At 44.1% G+C, this 17,876-nt stretch overlaps 1 protein-coding gene across 1 annotated transcript in view; it reads right to left on the reverse strand.

Annotated features, from left to right (window-relative positions):
* LOC144781955 (cytochrome P450 2G1-like) overlaps positions 1-17,876 on the reverse strand; it is a 691,701-nt gene that overhangs the window by 48,879 nt on the left and 624,946 nt on the right. The window contains exon 8 of the mRNA XM_078661045.1: positions 7,011-7,152. Coding sequence (XP_078517171.1) covers positions 7,011-7,152 — 142 coding nt within the window. The remainder of the gene's footprint in view (positions 1-7,010; positions 7,153-17,876) is intronic.

Genomic DNA, 17,876 nt, shown 5'->3' on the forward strand with positions numbered 1-17,876 from the left:
GTGAAAGAGATAGTGAGTTAGCAAGAGAATGAGAGAGTTAGTGTGAGAGAGAGTTTATTAGTGTGTTAGTGAGAGAAGTAGTTAGTTAATGAGTTAGCTAATTAGTGAAAGAGTGAGTTAGTGATGTAGTTAGTGAGCTAGTGAGTTTGTGTGCGAGAGAGTTAGTGAGCGAGTGAGAGTTAATTAGTGAGGTATTGAAAGAGTTTGAGTTATGTAATTTGTTAGCGTGAGTTAAGTAGTAAGTTAGTGTTAGTGTGAGAGGTAGTTAGAAAAATAGAGTTTGAGGGAGTGTGTTAATTAGGTAGGGATAGTGAGAGTGAGTGTTTTTTTTAGTGCAAGAATTAGTTAGTGTGATATAGTGAGAGAGAGTTAGTTAGTGAGAGTTAGAGAGGTAGTGTGTGAGTTAGTGAGTTAGTCTGTTAGTGAGAGTGAGATAGTTACTGAGAGAGTATGATAAAGTGAGCATAGTCATTTTAGTGATTTTTAATATGTTGGTTATTGGTGTAGCTATTAATGGTGCAGCATTGCAGGAGCATTGTAGCGTAACGATTTGAGGGCTAATTTTTGTCTATATTTTAGCTTTATTGTGCTAGATGAATCCACTATAGCAACCTATAAGGAGTCCAAACTAACGTGCCGATAATGTTTATAGGAGATAAAAATAAAGAGAATGCTAAGCGTCCCAGCAGACACCAGCCTAATTTAAGCTCCATGCAGGTGCTAATATTACAGTTCTGATGTAAGTAAACATGAACTGTTTTCACCAGCACATTGCAAAAGAAGTTGAAAACCGTTTTAAAAATGGTGTTACGGGGGAGTGGCCAATATTTAACACCGGCTTACTGTTAGCCTCCTGCACATCATTACATTCCGCTCATGGTTTGATCGATACAGAATAGTTTAGCGAAGTACACCATGAAACATATAGAAAATATTTGCAAATATGTTTTTGGGGTAAAGTGTGCAATGTTTTAGGGTGTTATGTACATTTGTGTGTGCCTGCTGTAGTTGAGGTGAGACGTGGAACAAAGGAGAACTTGATTTTTTTGTTCATCTAAAAAGTAAAAGAAGCAGTTTAAGGGTAAATAAGGTTTTTAAGAGAGAGAAAAGGTACAGGAAAGTGGAGGATGTTAGAGAAAGTACTTTACGTTGTGTGCAGATATGGCCATATTTGAAGGAAGTGGGTGAGGAACAAACCACGGACAGGAGAGGAGGACGGAACAGAAAGTGCAGTAGGGGGTGTGCTGTGTCTGCCTGCTGTTGATGTGGCGTTGCTGGTCTGGTTCCTGCAAAGCTTTGTCACAACAACTTGTTGATTGATGTCAATGGGAGCGCCTGAGGGCTTCATTACATTTGTGTAAAACTTTGGCTTAAGGTGAACCAAAGGTTATTGCAAGTGGGGGAAGTGTAGTGTGTATGCCTGCAAAAACTGTAAACCAGCGGTGTCCCAAAAGGCAAAGCTAAAGGCAGGATGCTTAGGCCTAGATGTATCAAGCCTTTTGCGAATCGCAAAGGCCGAAATTTGCAGAATTTCGGCCTTTGCGAATCGCAAACGGTCTATTTGCATGTTTTGGCATGCATCAAAAATTCGCAAATTAAGGAATCGCAAAAATTTGCGATTCCTTATTTTGCCATAGCATTTAAGGAATCGCAATTTTGCGATTCCTTAAATGCTATGTATGTAGCATTTTTGAATTGCGAATTTTGGTTAACAAATCGCAAATTACCACCAACTTGTAGTTGATGGTAATTTGCGAATTCTTCAAAAAATGCACAATTTTTTAAGGTGGCGTGTGACGCACACACATGCCCATAGGGCATGTATGTGCACCATATGCACACACATGTACATTTCAGGGGTGCAGCAGGGTGTCCTCGAGACACCCCTGCACCCTTGAAATTATTCACAATTTGGGATTAGCAAATTGCGAATCGCAAATTGAGATGTATTTCACAATCATTCCTATGGGCCTCCTGGCCCATAGGAATGAATGGGAAATTATTCTATATTTGCGAATTCTCAAATTGCTAATTCGCAAATAAGGAAGATTATGAAATCGCAAAACAAATAGCGATTTTTTACATACATGCCATTTTGCGATTTCTAAATAGCGATTCCTGAAAAATCGCTATTTAAAAATCGCAAATGGTTATGTTGATACATCTTTCCCCAAGTATATTAATACACTAAACATCCATTGGCAAAAAAGTGGAAAAGCAGTACTTCTCAAGATGTAGCCAAGCCACTCTGTACGATAAAAAACAGAAATGGTAACTATAGCTGTAGCTTCGTTCTGTTAAATCGGTTTGTGTTGTTTTGTTTTTTTACCGTACCACCAAATAAATACCTGTGATATGAGTCATGGGCTAAAAAAGGGGGAAAGTTTCAACTCTACAAACGGCCTTCACGTTTGTAAACACGCAGTGTTTGGTGCACTGGCAAACTAGTTCAATGTCCGAGGCTATAGGAAATGTCGGCAGTTTCTTTTTCGTGGCAAATAACTAAATAATTCACCCCGAGAAGAAGCGTAGCATCACTACACCTGTTAAGGGGTTTCTTAAAAACCTCAAGGTCAGTTGTGGGAGAGAATAACTGTCAACAGAGACTTGGAGGCGAAAGATAGATAGCTGCTTTGTCTGACCTGCCATTCACATTTACGCTTCTATTCCCTTTCTTTTCCCTGGTTTCCGGGATGCTTAAGGAAGCAGCGGGCAGAGAAAGTAAACAAGGCACACACAGAACTATTTACTTTCTGTAGTAGCCAGCCCTTATCCTTCCTGTAGCCAGTCACAGAAGTGTCACCCTGAGGTCCGGGGGTATCATATGGAGTAGCCTGGCAATCAAGTGCCCAGGTTGTGCCCAGGTTGTGTCATCCAAAGGACACTTAATGACGTTATATGACCATGAAAAGTGCCAGCCCAAACGTAACCAGCATTTTGGATGGCTGCACCAGTACGGCCCGCACCGGACCAGAGATCCAGGGGGGGGGGGGCAAGCGCCCCTCCTTGCCCCCCCCTGCGGACGCCCATGCAGTCCAGTACCATATCATTAGGTATTGCCTGCTCATTGAGGAAGGGGACTTGCCTTTCAATGTACATAGGGTATTACAGGTGGTCTCCGATGTGCCCATGTTTTTCTGATAGGGCTTTTAGGGAATCCTACTTGAAATGTTCCTGTGCTGTTTCATTACAGAATATTTTTTTTTGTATTCCTCTTCCAGGTTTTCCATGTATGTGAAAGCCTCGGAGACTGCCCAGGAGGTTTGTAGTAGAAGAAAGCTAGATGTGGAACTGGAGGAATCGAATCGTGTTTCACTGTAGATGCCCAATTTATGCTCATCAAGAGGCACTCGATTTGTCTTACTATTTTTTTCCTTGTGCTTAATAGTTTACAACATATGTTTCTGTGGTATAATACCTGTTTCTCCTGGCACTTGCGTGAGACCCTGTTATGCACTCATAATGCCTCTGCTGCAGTCTGGATCTCCTATAAAGCCTCTTGGACTGGAGCTATCCTAACCGAAGTACTGACTGCTTGGGATGGTGGAATGGATTTTTTTTACTAACTCCCCTGGCGGGTTTAAATTGTGTTCTTGTTGACCCCTGCCACATTTGCTTCACTGCTCAACACCCTTTTGCTGTTGCAGCAGATCTGTTAAGTAATTTAATAGGTCCTTTACTGATTAAGTATTTTACCAATTTAGGATCCACGATAATGTGGTTAAAGGGGGAAGCACTGAGAAAAACTGCTGGTGCAGGACAATGTTTTATAGCTACTGATGGTTAGTAGTGTTGTTTAAATGAGCCGGAAATTAAGCTAGTCCCATTCTGTTAATACATTATTTTAGTAAAGCATCACCATTCTCATATTTATGTATTTTATGTCTATTTATTAGTTAATACAATGTTATATGGCCCTAGGGTGACTGTTCTATTTGTTGTTTTGTAACTGTGGGACCAATCAGGACACTTGTATTGTTTTTAGTCATATAACCCGAGGGACATTCCACAATGAAAATGTACAACTTTAGATGCACTGGTGATTTTTCTTAGGACCCACTACAACCACACACTTTGGTGGTGTTTGAAATAGTGTTAATTTGTGTAAGCTACTGATCATTTAACATCAAAATGTTAAAAGATATTCATGCATGTCAAATGCAGGCAAATAGTGAAGGATGTAAAATATGTCTGTGTTGAATTTAGATGAGCATATGTATTTTTTAATGTATATTTACTTTTGAAATGTAAAAGGTTGATTTATATAATTCATACTATGTTTTTGTTTGCACGTTTGCTTTTATTGTGTAGGTTCTGATGAAGCCCATGAAGAGTAAAATTGATTCAACTAATTATTTATGTGTACATAATGGGTAATGTAAGGAATTTGATAAATCATAAACTGCAGGTCCATCAACAGGAAGTGCAGGTGCCACCTAAATCCTAATTTTCTCCTTCCCCACACACGCTGCTTCATCCTCACATTTTATGTGTTTCATACTGGCATTCTTTAGATCAGTGAGATGCTTCCCTAAGAGCTGCTGTATGACCTGCATTCTGAATTGCTGAGGGTATTTAGAACCAGACAAATGTGTTTATGAGTGTGTGAATCCAGCATGTCTGAGTAAAATTCCTGTCTGTCTTTGGGTTTTTTGATCCTTGTTGTGTGACAGTACGGTGTGGTGGTAAACGTGTGAACAGATGTGGTACTTCTGTCTTTGGTATTGTTTTTTAACGTGATTTCTTATCAGTTAGCTTTCTATCCCCAGGAGTGATCTGAAATAATTAGGTATATAAGTTTTCACATATGTAACAATTTCAAATGCCAAACATGAGTTGGCCTATCAGGCTATTTGCATATGAAAATTTGCTAATTAATGCATTGTAAATCCCATGAATTTGGCAATTTAAGCATGCACAGAGATATAAAATTAGACAAGCTTCACAATCTCATAAATAAATTTGAATGAGGCTCGTAGCGAATTATACTGAATAAAAGCAAAGAGATGGACTGAGAGTTTACTTCAAATAGTTTTCGTAATGAAAGATAATTATTTCTTCCCAGCAAGAAAACATTTAAACCCCACTAACTGGGCATTCTGCTATGAACATTTGTAAAGGGGGATGTCACTAAACACCCATATGCATTTGATAGTGTGAGTGGGTAGTGAAAAACTGCACATTTTAGCGCCCTGTTTTAAAGGAATTGAAAACTTCAGCCAGGGGTCCACTCCTCTGTGGGAGATTGAGGTCACTGATCTAAAACCAAGAACCAAATTCAAGTCTTTTTAATGTTTCTCTGCCTGATTTAGATGGGCATAAGAAAGGGGCACAAAAAACTGTGTATGTAATAATTTTATATGAGTTATTACTGATTTTTCTAAGCGTTGCACGCACTGTTGGCACCAGCTTTGGATCCTAGCTATATTAATAATTGTTATTACTGGAAAAAAGAGCAAAATAGATGTGTGCTCAAAAACGTTTACTTGCACCGGAGTCTAAACTAGGCTCCGTAGGCCAGATATACTACGGGGCAGGATGCAAAAAGTGGTCACAAATTGTGCACCAACTTATTGCAGCCCTTCCCTGATTTTGAGATACATGGGGCCTCATTTATGAAAAGTGACGCATCGCTGCGAGAAAACAGCGATGCGTCACTTTTCATTGCGCCCTTCGTGCGACCACAATGATGCGTCATATTTACAATATGACGCATCATTGTGCAAGGACTTACATACACGTCAGTATTTCTGACGTATCGGTAAGCTCAAAAGTCACGCATTGCTGGAGTGTGTCACAAAAGTGATGCAACTCCTGCAATGCGTCCTTTGACATGGGAAAAGCCCCATGTGAAAGGGCTTGCGTCAGTCTTACGCCTGCTGTGAGGCAGGCGCAAGATTTTGACGCAGCAGCGTCCTAAAAGTGACGCAGTGAAATCTCATAGATTTCACTGCGTCACTATTACGAGGCTTTTTGCGGGGGAACGCCCCCCCCCTGCATACATTATACTTGACGCAGGTATAATGTAGCGCAGGGGTTTACAAAGTGATGCATCTGCTTAGATGCGTCACTTTGTAAATAGTGCGCAACAGGAGGCATGTTTTATGCCTCCGATGCGTCACAAAAAGTGACGCATCAAAAGCGCAAAACTGACGCAAGGCCTCATAAATGAGGCCCAATGTTTGTACTAATAGGTGTACAAAATATCCTTTTGCAGGGGTTGCTGAATGACTTGCTTAATGAACAATAATTAGGCAGGTCACTATTTATAAATTGATTTGATTGGTTGCAAACACTGGGATGATGGCATGCTAGGAACATCAGGCCAACTTACCTGAGTATGCATTCCCAAATTGGAAACATTTTTCTTAAGCTGCCCATGTTCCTTAAAGGAACAGGTGCTGCTCTAAAACAAAACAAATTTCCCATTTGCAAAAACATTGGGTTGGTGGGATAACAGACACCGGTTCATAAAAGGGAAGGTGCCTGAAGGTGACATCGTCCACTTTGCAATTCAGTTAGCATCCCAAGTCAGGGGTTGGCAAGTCATCAACGGTTTGCAACCACAATTGTGGCAAAACATTATTGATACATGCAATAGCAAGTCACAAGAAGACGGGAACATCCCGTTCATGCTCTTTCGTAACTTCAATTTGGCATGAGCCCCTAAGCCCAGTCTTCCAAACAGCAAAATGTGTCAAATACATTCCTAAAACCCATTTTGCGATTAAAAACCCTGTCACTTTGCAAACTGCAGGATTTGTGATTTTTAAATAGTTTTGTATATCTGGATCCATAGTTGATGTTGAAACTAACTACTCCTGCCTTTACTTTGACATGTTTGTAAAACACAATAGAAGAGAATGCAACTGCCCCCTACTACATAGAAATTGGAGGAGAGGCCATGTACTATCACTGAGGAAGTAACAGTATCAAGAAATGTCAAATGAAGTTGGGTGAAGGGGAGAGAAGAGGGAGAGAAGTAACCGTCTCAGCATAGAGTGTCGTACCACATGCAAGAGGTATTAAGGCATCAACTGTTTTGAAGCTTCCATTTTCATCCAGGAAGTGTCCAGGGTTGAATTTGTTGGGGTCAGGAAAATATTTAGGATCATTCAAGGAAGTTGTCAGCATTCCAAAAACATTCGTTCCCTGCAAAGCAAATAAGAATTTATTAAGAAAAACATAAATAAAACTTCTAATTACAGCTTGTTCAATCAACAGTTAGGGAGCAAGAACTGAAGAATTCCAATGCATTTCAGCAGGAGTACAACATATAGGACAAGAATGGCTAAAACTCATGGACATTGAGGCTTAGATTGAAGCTGTCAAATCCCATGTCCTTTTTTGTATGGAGGATAAGGGTCAGGAGCAATATTTTTTTATGTCGAAACAAGAAAACATACAATGAGTAATCAGTATTCAAAACATGTAAAGTATTGGTAATGGTATACCTAAGCAAGATCAGCTAAGTTGTGAATACAGCTTTTTCTAAACTTTTATATAAATTTGTCAAGGGGTACCCATAACAAGTAAATAAATCCACTCTGGAATAAAAACAGTTCTAAGAGAATCGATGCCCAATCCCTGACACGAGCGGCAGGCAATCTCCAAAGAAGTGTGTGTTAAGTTTAAGCAGTATACACAATTTTAATGTAATGAATAAAACACAATAAAATTCCCAAACCAATTTGGCAAAATTGAGAAACATGTAATGAGCTAAAAGACACCAAGATCCTTAAAGTTGGTTGAGGGGAACAATAGATATAAATGTTTAAATGTTTATAGCAGAAAGATTCTAGAAAAAGTGAAGTAACAATCAAAGGCATTACTCTTGGTTGGCTGGTTCTTAAACAAGATTTCAGGCTGACCGCAATGGAGCTGAGCTCAGATATGCCTATAAGGTCATCCTGGTCAAAGTTTTTGCCTTTAGACTTAGTCTCTGAAAAGTAAATCAAAATGTTGCAGCATGGCAAGACCCCAGACTATAGCTTGCAAGAGATCCCTCCCGCTGAAACTATTGTTTTTGGCTGCACAAGCTCTATGTGGGTTAAATATGAGTTTTGTAGCCACAGAGGTTACTCTGTGTGTCAGATACATTTACTACCAAGCCCCGGTCCAGAATTTACCTTCGGTCCTGTTCACTTTTCTGATATCAAAGTACTCCAATGGGGCAAATTGGTAACGGTAGCTGAGCAGAGCTCCATGAGTCTGGATATGTACGCTGTGAAGGCCTGCTGGACCACTTTTCAACACTGCCAAAAATTCTGGGAAGGATGAGTATAGTTATTTTGCCCGCTTTCGGTGTGCACTCCCTGGGCATGCCTAAGGACCTTGTCCCAGTGCTCCAGGGGAGGAAAAATGAGTCCCAACTTTTTCAAAGCACTGAAAAAGTTCCTCCCTGTCAGGCCTGCAACCCCAAACACCTCATGGTAGGCTTCTGGGCACCATGTCTCTCTCCAGGCAGGGATCCTGCAGGGTCCACCCCTCTATGGTCAATTAGCGCTTTCTGGGAATTAAGATCCCGTCTGCTTTTTGTTTCCCTGAAGTATGAAAGAAGAAGGCAGCCACTTGACACTTGGAGATCAAACCCAGTCTCTAGGGGATATTGGGTTTTAGGAGTCCTTGAGTTCCTAAGTCCTCAGTGAGCACTCTTCTTCCTGCAGGAATCAGGAGGCTTCTTCCAGCTGGGCCTTCTTCTTCAAGTGGTGTCTTCTCAGGAGTTGGTAATCAGTGGGCCAAATTTATGTTGTGCGCTAGCCAGTGATAGCAGAAGTTCTACCACCAAATCCTAACTATTTTCTCACAGCTGTTAACGTTCCTTGTTAGAATACTTATTTTTTTTTTACAAAACTGTCAAATTACCCAGGAGCCCTTGTTTCAACATGGAAGAGTCCAGCTGCCTATTGGCAGACCTGTCTTCAGCCCATTAGCTATTTCCCTATATCGATGAACTCTCCTCTCAAGTGACACAGTCAAAACTGGTTCTCTTCTCCACTGTGGCTGTAACCATCCTTTCTGAAAGGCTCAATAATAATGATTAGAAGAAGCCCTTCTTGTTATGTTATGTTATGTTATGTTATGGAAACATATCGCGCACAGCTGCTCCAGCGAAGGAGCGTCCTGGCGCTTGACAAGGTAGACAACACAACACAACTAAAGAGGCAGCAGAATAAAAGGGGCAACAACTAAGAAAATAAAAAAGTCTTAATGGCCCTACGAAATGAAAAAAGATCATCCAGGGCACGGATCTTTAAAGGTAGGGAGTTCCACAGGGCCGCAGCCCGCACTCGAAATGAGCGGCCTCCAGCTCGACTAAGCTTGAACCGGGGGACCACTGCAAGTTCATGGCCCAAGGAACGTAAAGAGCGGGCAGGAACATAAGGAGACAACAGATTCATAAGAATCTGGGCAGAGGAGCCCTTAAGGATGTTATAGGAGAGACAGAGCACTTTGAATTTAATTCTCTGCTTAACCGGCAGCCAATGAAGAGAGCGCAGGGTGTTGGCAACAGAGCAAAACCTGGGCAGACCCGCCACTGCTCTGGCTCCCCCGTTCTGCACACGTTGTAGACGAGTGATCTCAGCCTGGTTAACCCCTACCAGGAGGGAGCTGGCGTAGTCAAGCCGAGAAATCACCGTCGCCTGCACCACTAACTGCCTGGTCGACGCGTCAAAGAATTTCAAAACTGGTCTTAGACCACGCAGGATGCCAAAACAGCAAGCAGCAGTTCTCTTAGTGTGGCAGACAAAGCTGAGGGCAGGATCTAACCACACCCCGAGATTATTATTATTTTTTTTTTTTAAAGAACCTTTACTTTAATTAGCATGAAATTACAAACACGGGCCTACAACCAGTGTGGCCGGCCGCTAATTAAATCAAGGAGAAATCAAGTAAGAAGTATCACATCAATCCGGCGCTTAAAAACAAAGCCACATCCAGGATACAGCCGAGAATCAAGATAATACGTGATACCAAGGATTTGAAACGGTTCATTTTTAAATAACCAAAAATTAAATCAAAAATCGACCTTGCATTGTCATTCCCGCTCCCAACACAGTCAGCTAAAACACATTATCACTCCGATGATGAACATAGATTGAATGGGAAAGGAGAAGAGTACCAAAGTCAGGATACATGCAATAGTCACGTACCAAGCACGGTATGCGAGCCCCACCCCTGAAAGGGAACGTACTATGGGAGACATGAAGACGACGACATCGAAGAAGGAAAAGGGCAAAGGGCCATAGAAACAAAAAAGGAACAGAGAACAAACCCATCCCCCAACCCCCACCCTGCACCCCTGCAAAAGGCTACGGCCTACCCCCCCAGCAGCGTGCCTGTCGCCCTAAATGAGAGACCCGAAATATAGAAAAGAAAGAGAAAAGAAGAAAAAAAATTGAGGAGCAGAGCCGGCGATTCGGTTACCCATTCCCTCCAACCCCCGCATACTAGAATCGTATAAACAGAAGCAGTATAAAAGTATAAGTATCAGCAAGCACATAAAACGCAATCAATTACAGCCCCACTAGACGTGCCCTTGAATCACCATTAACCAGCAAGAAGTCCCTCCAAATCCCAAACGAGGTCACCCCTGGCCGCTTCTGGCAATAGTATCAATGATGAATAGTCCTGCAGACGAGATACAATTCGGTACAAAAGGTCCAATCGTTCCAATCAGACCAGGTAGCGCAGCCGCCCAACATGGTCGTAGCCACCGAGAGACAACTGACGATGCATGGCGGATGTCGGAATGCAACAATACCCAGACCACCAACAGTCTCAAGTCAAAAGACAGTTCCGCCAAGCACGGAACGGAAAGCACAGGATGTGGGAAACACCGCAGCACAGTCCGGGCCTCATGTACCATGGATCGATGTAGCTTCTCCACTCGCTGGACAGAAAAAGGACCCGGTGAGACAACCACTTGCGGAACAGGTGTGGCAACAGTAAGCTCAGAAACCAAATCTATTCGCGCCTCCAAGTATGTAAACTCATCCGGGGGATATAATACTGTAGCAGAGGGAGACGCATCGGCACCAACTCGAAAGCAACCCAGTCCGCTACAAAATGGCGGGTCAGCAATGGCGGCGATCCTTCCTTCCAAATCCCGGGCTCCTCGGAGCAGGGCAGTCCACAGGGTTGTCAGTGCAGCCAATACGTGGCCACGCGTAAGCGTTTCCCCACATTGCCAAACTCCGGGGGTCTCAAGTTCAGCAGTTTCTCTGTCCCCGGGAGGGGCGCGCCCGAGGCGCCATCCGCCATTTCAGCCATCTCGTTCTCCTCCTCTTCCCCTCCACTTCAGAGTCTCGTCCGACCACTGGAGTCAGCAGGCCCCACGGCTGGATCTCGACAGTCGGCGCTTGCTGCAGAAAGGAGAGTCACCAAAAGGCCGGACATGCTCCCCGCAGCTCGCCGGGAGCCACTCGCTGGATCCCGGACGGGACTATCAACATGGCTGGGCATCTCACCCAAGCGGAACCGGGCGACATGGGCTCTCTCCGGCTCGGCAATATCTCGGGTTCACGGGGCAACCCACTATTGGGAGTGGGTTGATACCAACTCTCCCCGCTCACGGCACTCAGGCTCCCACTGACCGGCTTCTCATCCTGACCAGGGCCGCCAACGCTACGATCACTGCAGGGCACCCTCTGCACTCGAGGCCCCGGCTTCAGCGCCACAAAGGCCGGCAAGCAGACGGGGATGGTTCTTCGGATCTACTGCACGGTGGAGCCCCAGAAACAGACGGTAAGTGATTGCTTCCCTTCAGCAACTTAGATCAGCAAACCTTGCTCAGGATTATCTTCTGGATATACGTGCGGGGAGGAAGGGCCCACGGAGCCAAGCGTTTATGCAACCGTTCCGATCGCCATCTTGGCTCCTCCCCACCCTGAGATTTTTTAACTCCGTTACCGGGATCGGGGTGGGCCCAAGTTCAGGAGACCACCACATATCGCCCCAGAGGTCCACCTGCTTGCCAAGGATCATGATCTCAGTTTTTTTTGCGTTCAGCTGGAGACAGTTGGAATTCATCCAGCTGGCAACCGCCTTAAGTCCATTCTGAAACCTTGGGGCATCCAGGCGAGAATCCCCGCTGAGCGTAACCGCCAGCTGAGTGTCGTCAGCATATGAGACCATAGTCATGCCCCACTGCTTGACGACATCAGCCAGCGGCCTCACGTAGAGGTTGAACAACGTGGGGCTCAGCGAGGATCCCTGGGGGACCCCAAAGACCAGAGGATGAAATTTGGACTGGTGGGGCGGAATAGCCACGCAAAAGGATCGATCGGCAAGAAAAGAGCGGAACCACTTAAGGGCGGGCCCGACAATGCCAGCTTCCTCCAGGCGCTGAAGAAGAATCCTGTGTGAAACGGTGTCAAAGGCGGCGCTAAGATCTAATAAAACAAGCGCCGCCGTTTGACCCGAATCTATCACAGTGCGTAGGTGTTCCACCATAAAAAGGAGGGCTGTCTCCGTGCTGTGACCAGCACGGAAACCGTTCTGCGTAGAATCCAGAATATTGGCCCGCAGGAGATGGTCAGAAAGGGTCAGGTTCACGTAGGCCTCCGCTACCTTCGCTGGCCACGGAAGAAGCGATATCGGACGATAATTCTTGGGTTTGCGAGGATCGAGAGAAGGCTTCTTCAGGATGGGAGTGACCACCGCCTGCTTCCACTTTGTAGGGACCATACCTGAAGCAAGCGAGAGATTGATCAAAGAACAGACCGGTAGAAGATCAAAAGATGACGGATCCCTAAACAAAGCCGGTCTTAGTGGATCTGCCGGGGAGCCAGACTTAATTTGCTGAGCCAGTTTATTAAAACTGTCAGGTAACAGGCAGGGAAAAGTATGCAGGACCTGCTCTTGAGAACTAAGAGAGACTCCACCATACGGCATAGCAGTAGGAAAGGCGCAATAAATGGCTTGGACTTTCTCAAGAAAGGAGGCCGCCAGGGTCTCACAATGTGAAATGGAACAAGTTTCATTCACAGAGGCCTTTTTTGCCATCAGATCTTTAATCATCCCCTAATCAAACAAGATAGTGCACAAGCCTCCCCCAGCTGCAGTTCACGCTTCAATAACTGCACTACATATTTCCTAACATCCGTACCTTCTTTACCTTCCGGAGGTTTTAAGATCTTCAAATTATTTCTCATCGGCATGTTTTCCAAACTCACTACCCCTTCCTCGTGTTCCCTGTCCTTAATCTTAATTGCCTCTAACTCCTTGCGATTTGCCATATCTTCCTATCTGAGGTCTTTAACCTCCACCTCCAAACCAATTGTAGGACAGCTCAAATCATCCATCTTCTCCTCTAACAAACTACATGCCGCTCTGATATTATCCTGGTTCGACTCAGAGACCTCAAATCTTTTATGCATTTCCATATTTAATTTTTTAAGCAAGGTAATAACTAAGAGGTCGCTGCTCATAAATTCCAGTCCTGCCTCCAACCCTACAACCCTCTGTTGGACCATCTGATCAGGCTTCTCCCCCTCCGCACCTGATATACTTGAGCTACTCGGGTTGCCAGATGGACTTATTCCAGCCCCAGGAATACTTGGATCATCTATACTAGAAGGCAAAACCTGCTGTTCTGGGCTTGTATTCAACTCTGCCTGAAGCTGTGGGGCCTGGTCGACATCACCCATATCTGACGACAGGAACTGGAAATGATAGGGGCTCAAACGCTTAGACCAGTTGACCGACTCTATATCCAAAACCTCTTGCACAACGTCTCTAACACCCATCAAACTGCACACCGTTCTAGGGGGGATTACTGAGCCAGTTGGCTTTAAGGGGGATTTACCCTTTAAAATCAAGGTTTTTGGCACAACTTTAAAAAATGAACTGAGTGAGGGAGTTGCCCTAAACGTACGCTCTAATGAACCTGCTCTCCCCAGATTTTTACAACTTTTACTCTTCTTAATGTTCTTTACAGTGGTCTTAGCCTCTGTCACCTTTTTGTTGCTGGGCTCGGGCGAGCCTGTTTGGATAAACGGAAACTTCTCCGGGCCCCTCCCCGCACTTCTCAGGGCATATCTACAGACCCCACTCAAGCTTCCTGCCACCTGAACTTCAATCCCCGAGTTGCCTGACACTACCTCTGCTTCAACAAAGTTCACCAAGCCCACTTACTCCAAACCTACACTGTATTTAGAACGCCTAAATCGGAAAACTGCTTCTCCGCAGTTTTTTTCTGTGATTACCTCGCTTAAATTGAATGCCTGTCTGCCTCTCCCTCGTCCTTCTCCATGAAACAGAATCCTGACTGCTGACCGGCGACCCCTGCTGACCTCGAACGCGGCTCTCTCCCAGCTGAGCTCCGCTTGCCCTGCTGGTTCCACCTCCGCCTCCTCCCGTGTCTTGGAGCTCCGTATGGTCGGACCCGCCATGCACAGCCCACGCTGCAATCCCTGATTCTAATGCCTTATAGCCGTCGAAAAATGCCTCGAATAGATGTGGAGAGCGCTTACGGTTCGTTCCGCTAATCACTGAACCACCACGAGGCACATCAAAGCCTCATTCGCTGACACCCGCAGCCTGCAACTAGCCGTCGTCATGGTTTCCGCCGACTCTTGCCCCCTCCAGGAGGAGATCTCCAGGGATATTCAGAGAGTGCACTGCGATCCCTTCAGGTTGAACCCAAACAGTGCTAAGCCTAGGAGAATTCTGATTCATTTTTTGACATATGCCTTGAAAGAAAAGATTTTGGCAAGTTCCCTTAAGAAAAAAACGATTGAAGTAGACGGTGCAAGGGTGGAGGTAAGATCAGACTTGTCATCAGTAACTGCCAACAGACAATGGGAGCTTGGTAAGAGGATTGAGCCGTTGAGAAAACTGGGAGCTTCGGTTCAGCTGAAGTTTCTGGCATTTTTAAAGGTTATGTGGAATAATAAGATATATTCTTTCCGCTTTGTTGATGAGGTTGATAGCTTTTTGGAACAGTGCCAATCTTGGGGTTTGTAAGGTAGGATGTAGGAGGTGCTATGGTTATATAGTGTGTTTATTGGCCTGTTTATGTAGCTTTAAAAAAAAAAAGTTGGAATGTTGTCTATACACACTGTCCGCTGTAGGGCACCCAAAGGGCTTTCTGGCCATGGGCATTCAGGATGGGTTTTACTGGGAAAGGAGGAGGTTTCTAGTGGGTTTCTGGGGTTGGGGGAGGGCAGGGTAGGGGATTAGGGAAATGGGAGAAAAATTCCTCAGAAGCTTTTTTGCTGTTAAAGGAAGTCAGGATGTGCGAGACTGGTGGCTTAGGTTGGGAGGAGTGGGGGTAATTTAAAGGAGCTGAGAATCCTTTCTTGGAATATAAATGGAATGCGTGTGAAAAGAAGAAGGGATTTGATTTTGAAATATCTGAGGGACTCTTTGGCTCAAATAATAATATTACAGGAGACTCATTTATAAGGGGATGAAAGTAAGAATTTTTTTTCGTGGCAGCGGTGGTTGGCCCATGCAGTTTATACTCTGCAGACAGCTGTCACCAAAGGGGTCGCAGTTTTAATTAAGCGGTGTTTAAACATTTCAGTTGAAGAGAAAGCGGCCGATGTACGAGGGAGGTGGCTGATTGTTAAATTAAAGATCTGTGGGCAAATGTTTAATGTGGTGGGATATTACGGTCCAAACCAGGACAATATAGGTCCTTTAGATGACTTGGCTAGGGAACTATTTAATTTTTCAGGACAGATCATTTTGCCAGGTGATTTTAATACTGTGTTGGATCATAAGTTAGATCGTTCTGAAAAGAGTAGAGCCGCTGTGAATCCTAAAATGTCAAACAGAGTTAAGCTGTGATGTCCCAGCTAGGGTTGTGTGATATTTGGAGATCCAGGTCTGGACAGCAGCTAGGGTCAACGTTCTATAACAAAAATACAATCATGAATCTTGAATTGACTATTTCTTGGTAGATTCTAGGCTGGTTGATTCAGTGGTTCAGGTGGGTCATGTTGGAGTACACCTTTCCGACCATTCAGCTACTACACTCTGGCTGGCGATAGGGGATGGTATATCAGGTTCAATTTGGAGGTTAGATCGTTCGGTACTCTCTGATCAGGAAGTGCTAGAGCTTTTGAAGGAGGAGACAGAATTATTTTTTGAGAATAATCTGGGATCAGCCAGGATAGAGATTGTTTGGGACATGTACAAGGCATTCCTACGAGGTAGATTGGGATCCTTGGGGGCGAAAAAAAGATGACTCTGTTATGGAAGGGTTACAGACCTGGAGAAGAAGATTCGTCAGCTGGAACCAGATATGGTAAATCCTGGTAGAAATGCTTCAAATTAAAGGATCCTTCAAGAGCTAACGAAGGTAAAGACAAATCTGGTGGGAATCCTGAGAGAGAGGGTTAAGGAGAAGTGGGATTCTAGTCAATTGGTGCATTTCAAATATGGTGAGGGCTGCAGTAAACTGTTAACATGGAAGACAAAGAAGTACCAAGTTCGGAATTTGATTAAAGAAGTAAAGAACATGGAGAGAGGGCTGATGATTACAGATAATAAAGGAATAGCTGCTGCCTTTAACAAGTATTTTGTGAAGGTCTATAAAGAGGATGTGATGGTCGATGAGCAGGCGGTGCAGGGTTGGGTGGAACGTCTTGAGCCTTTACCGGATGAGTTTAAGGATGTTTTATAACTGAGTTGGAGGTTGAAGAGGTCATTAAGGGGAGAAAAAAAGGCAAAGCACCTGGGCCAGACGGCCTTCCTGCTGAAGTTTATAAATCTATGGTAGGGATATTAACACCTATTATCTGTCAGCTGTTTAAACAGATATTTATGGGCAACGCGTCTCTGCCCCTTCTTGGAATGAGGCAAATGTTACTCTAATACCGAAGACAGGGAAGTTAGTCCACGAGGACCAAAAAGGATTCATAAGGGGCAGATATTTGAAAGAGTTGACCTTTTCACTTATTGGTGCCATAGATATGGCTTCAGCCAATGATCTTCCCTTGGCGGTTATCGCCTTAGATGCCGCCAAGGCGTTTGATCGTGTGAATTGGGCTTATCTGCACGCCTTAGTAAAACATCTTAATCTGGGACAGAATTTTAGTGAATCCCTTTCAGCCATATATCAGCCTCCTTCGTCAAGGGTGTTATTGAATGGGATACTCACCCAGCCAGTGCCAATCATGCGAGGTAAAAGACAAGGGTGCCCTCTGTCACCACTTTTATTCGACCTATACATAGAGCCCCTAGCATGTAAGATGCGGTCTGCTGAGAATATTGTCCCTTTTGAATTTGAAGGTTGGTCTAAAAAGATCGGACTATACGCTGAGGATATAATTATTTATACCCCTAATTTACATGAATCAATGGAATGTCTTCTAGATTTGACCAAAGGGTTTGGGCCGTTTCAGGATATGATATAAATAAGGAGAAAACAGAAGTTATGGCCTGGAACATTAATACGGAGGGAACTGTGTGCAAAAATGAGATGAGATATCTTGGAGTTAGGATAACTCAGAATATTGGGGAACTCACTAAAGTCAACTTCACTAAGCTTAAAAAGGGGATAAGTGCTAGTTTGCGAGGTTGGGCACATTTACCACTTACTTTGTTTGGGAGGACGAACTTGGTGAAAATGATGATTTTGCCAAAGTTAACGTTTTTGTTTGAAACAGTTCCTCTGACATTTAAGAAGGAATGGCTTGCAAGTCTACAGAGTGAGATCAGTTCCTTCCTGTGGGCATCAAAAGGTCCACGTCTGTCTTGGAAGAAGCTTAGGAGAAGACTTGTTAAAGGAGGTTTAGCGGCCCCGGACTTGCAATTTTATTCATGGGCCTTTTTGTTGAAAAACAGTAGAATGCTGTTGCACATCCCGACTAACACGGTGATTGGGAAAATGTTTTGTGAAATGCTTAGAAAGTAAAACTTTA

The sequence above is a fragment of the Lissotriton helveticus genome, chromosome 9, assembly GCF_964261635.1.
Source record: "Lissotriton helveticus chromosome 9, aLisHel1.1, whole genome shotgun sequence".
Taxonomy (NCBI): domain Eukaryota; kingdom Metazoa; phylum Chordata; class Amphibia; order Caudata; family Salamandridae; genus Lissotriton; species Lissotriton helveticus.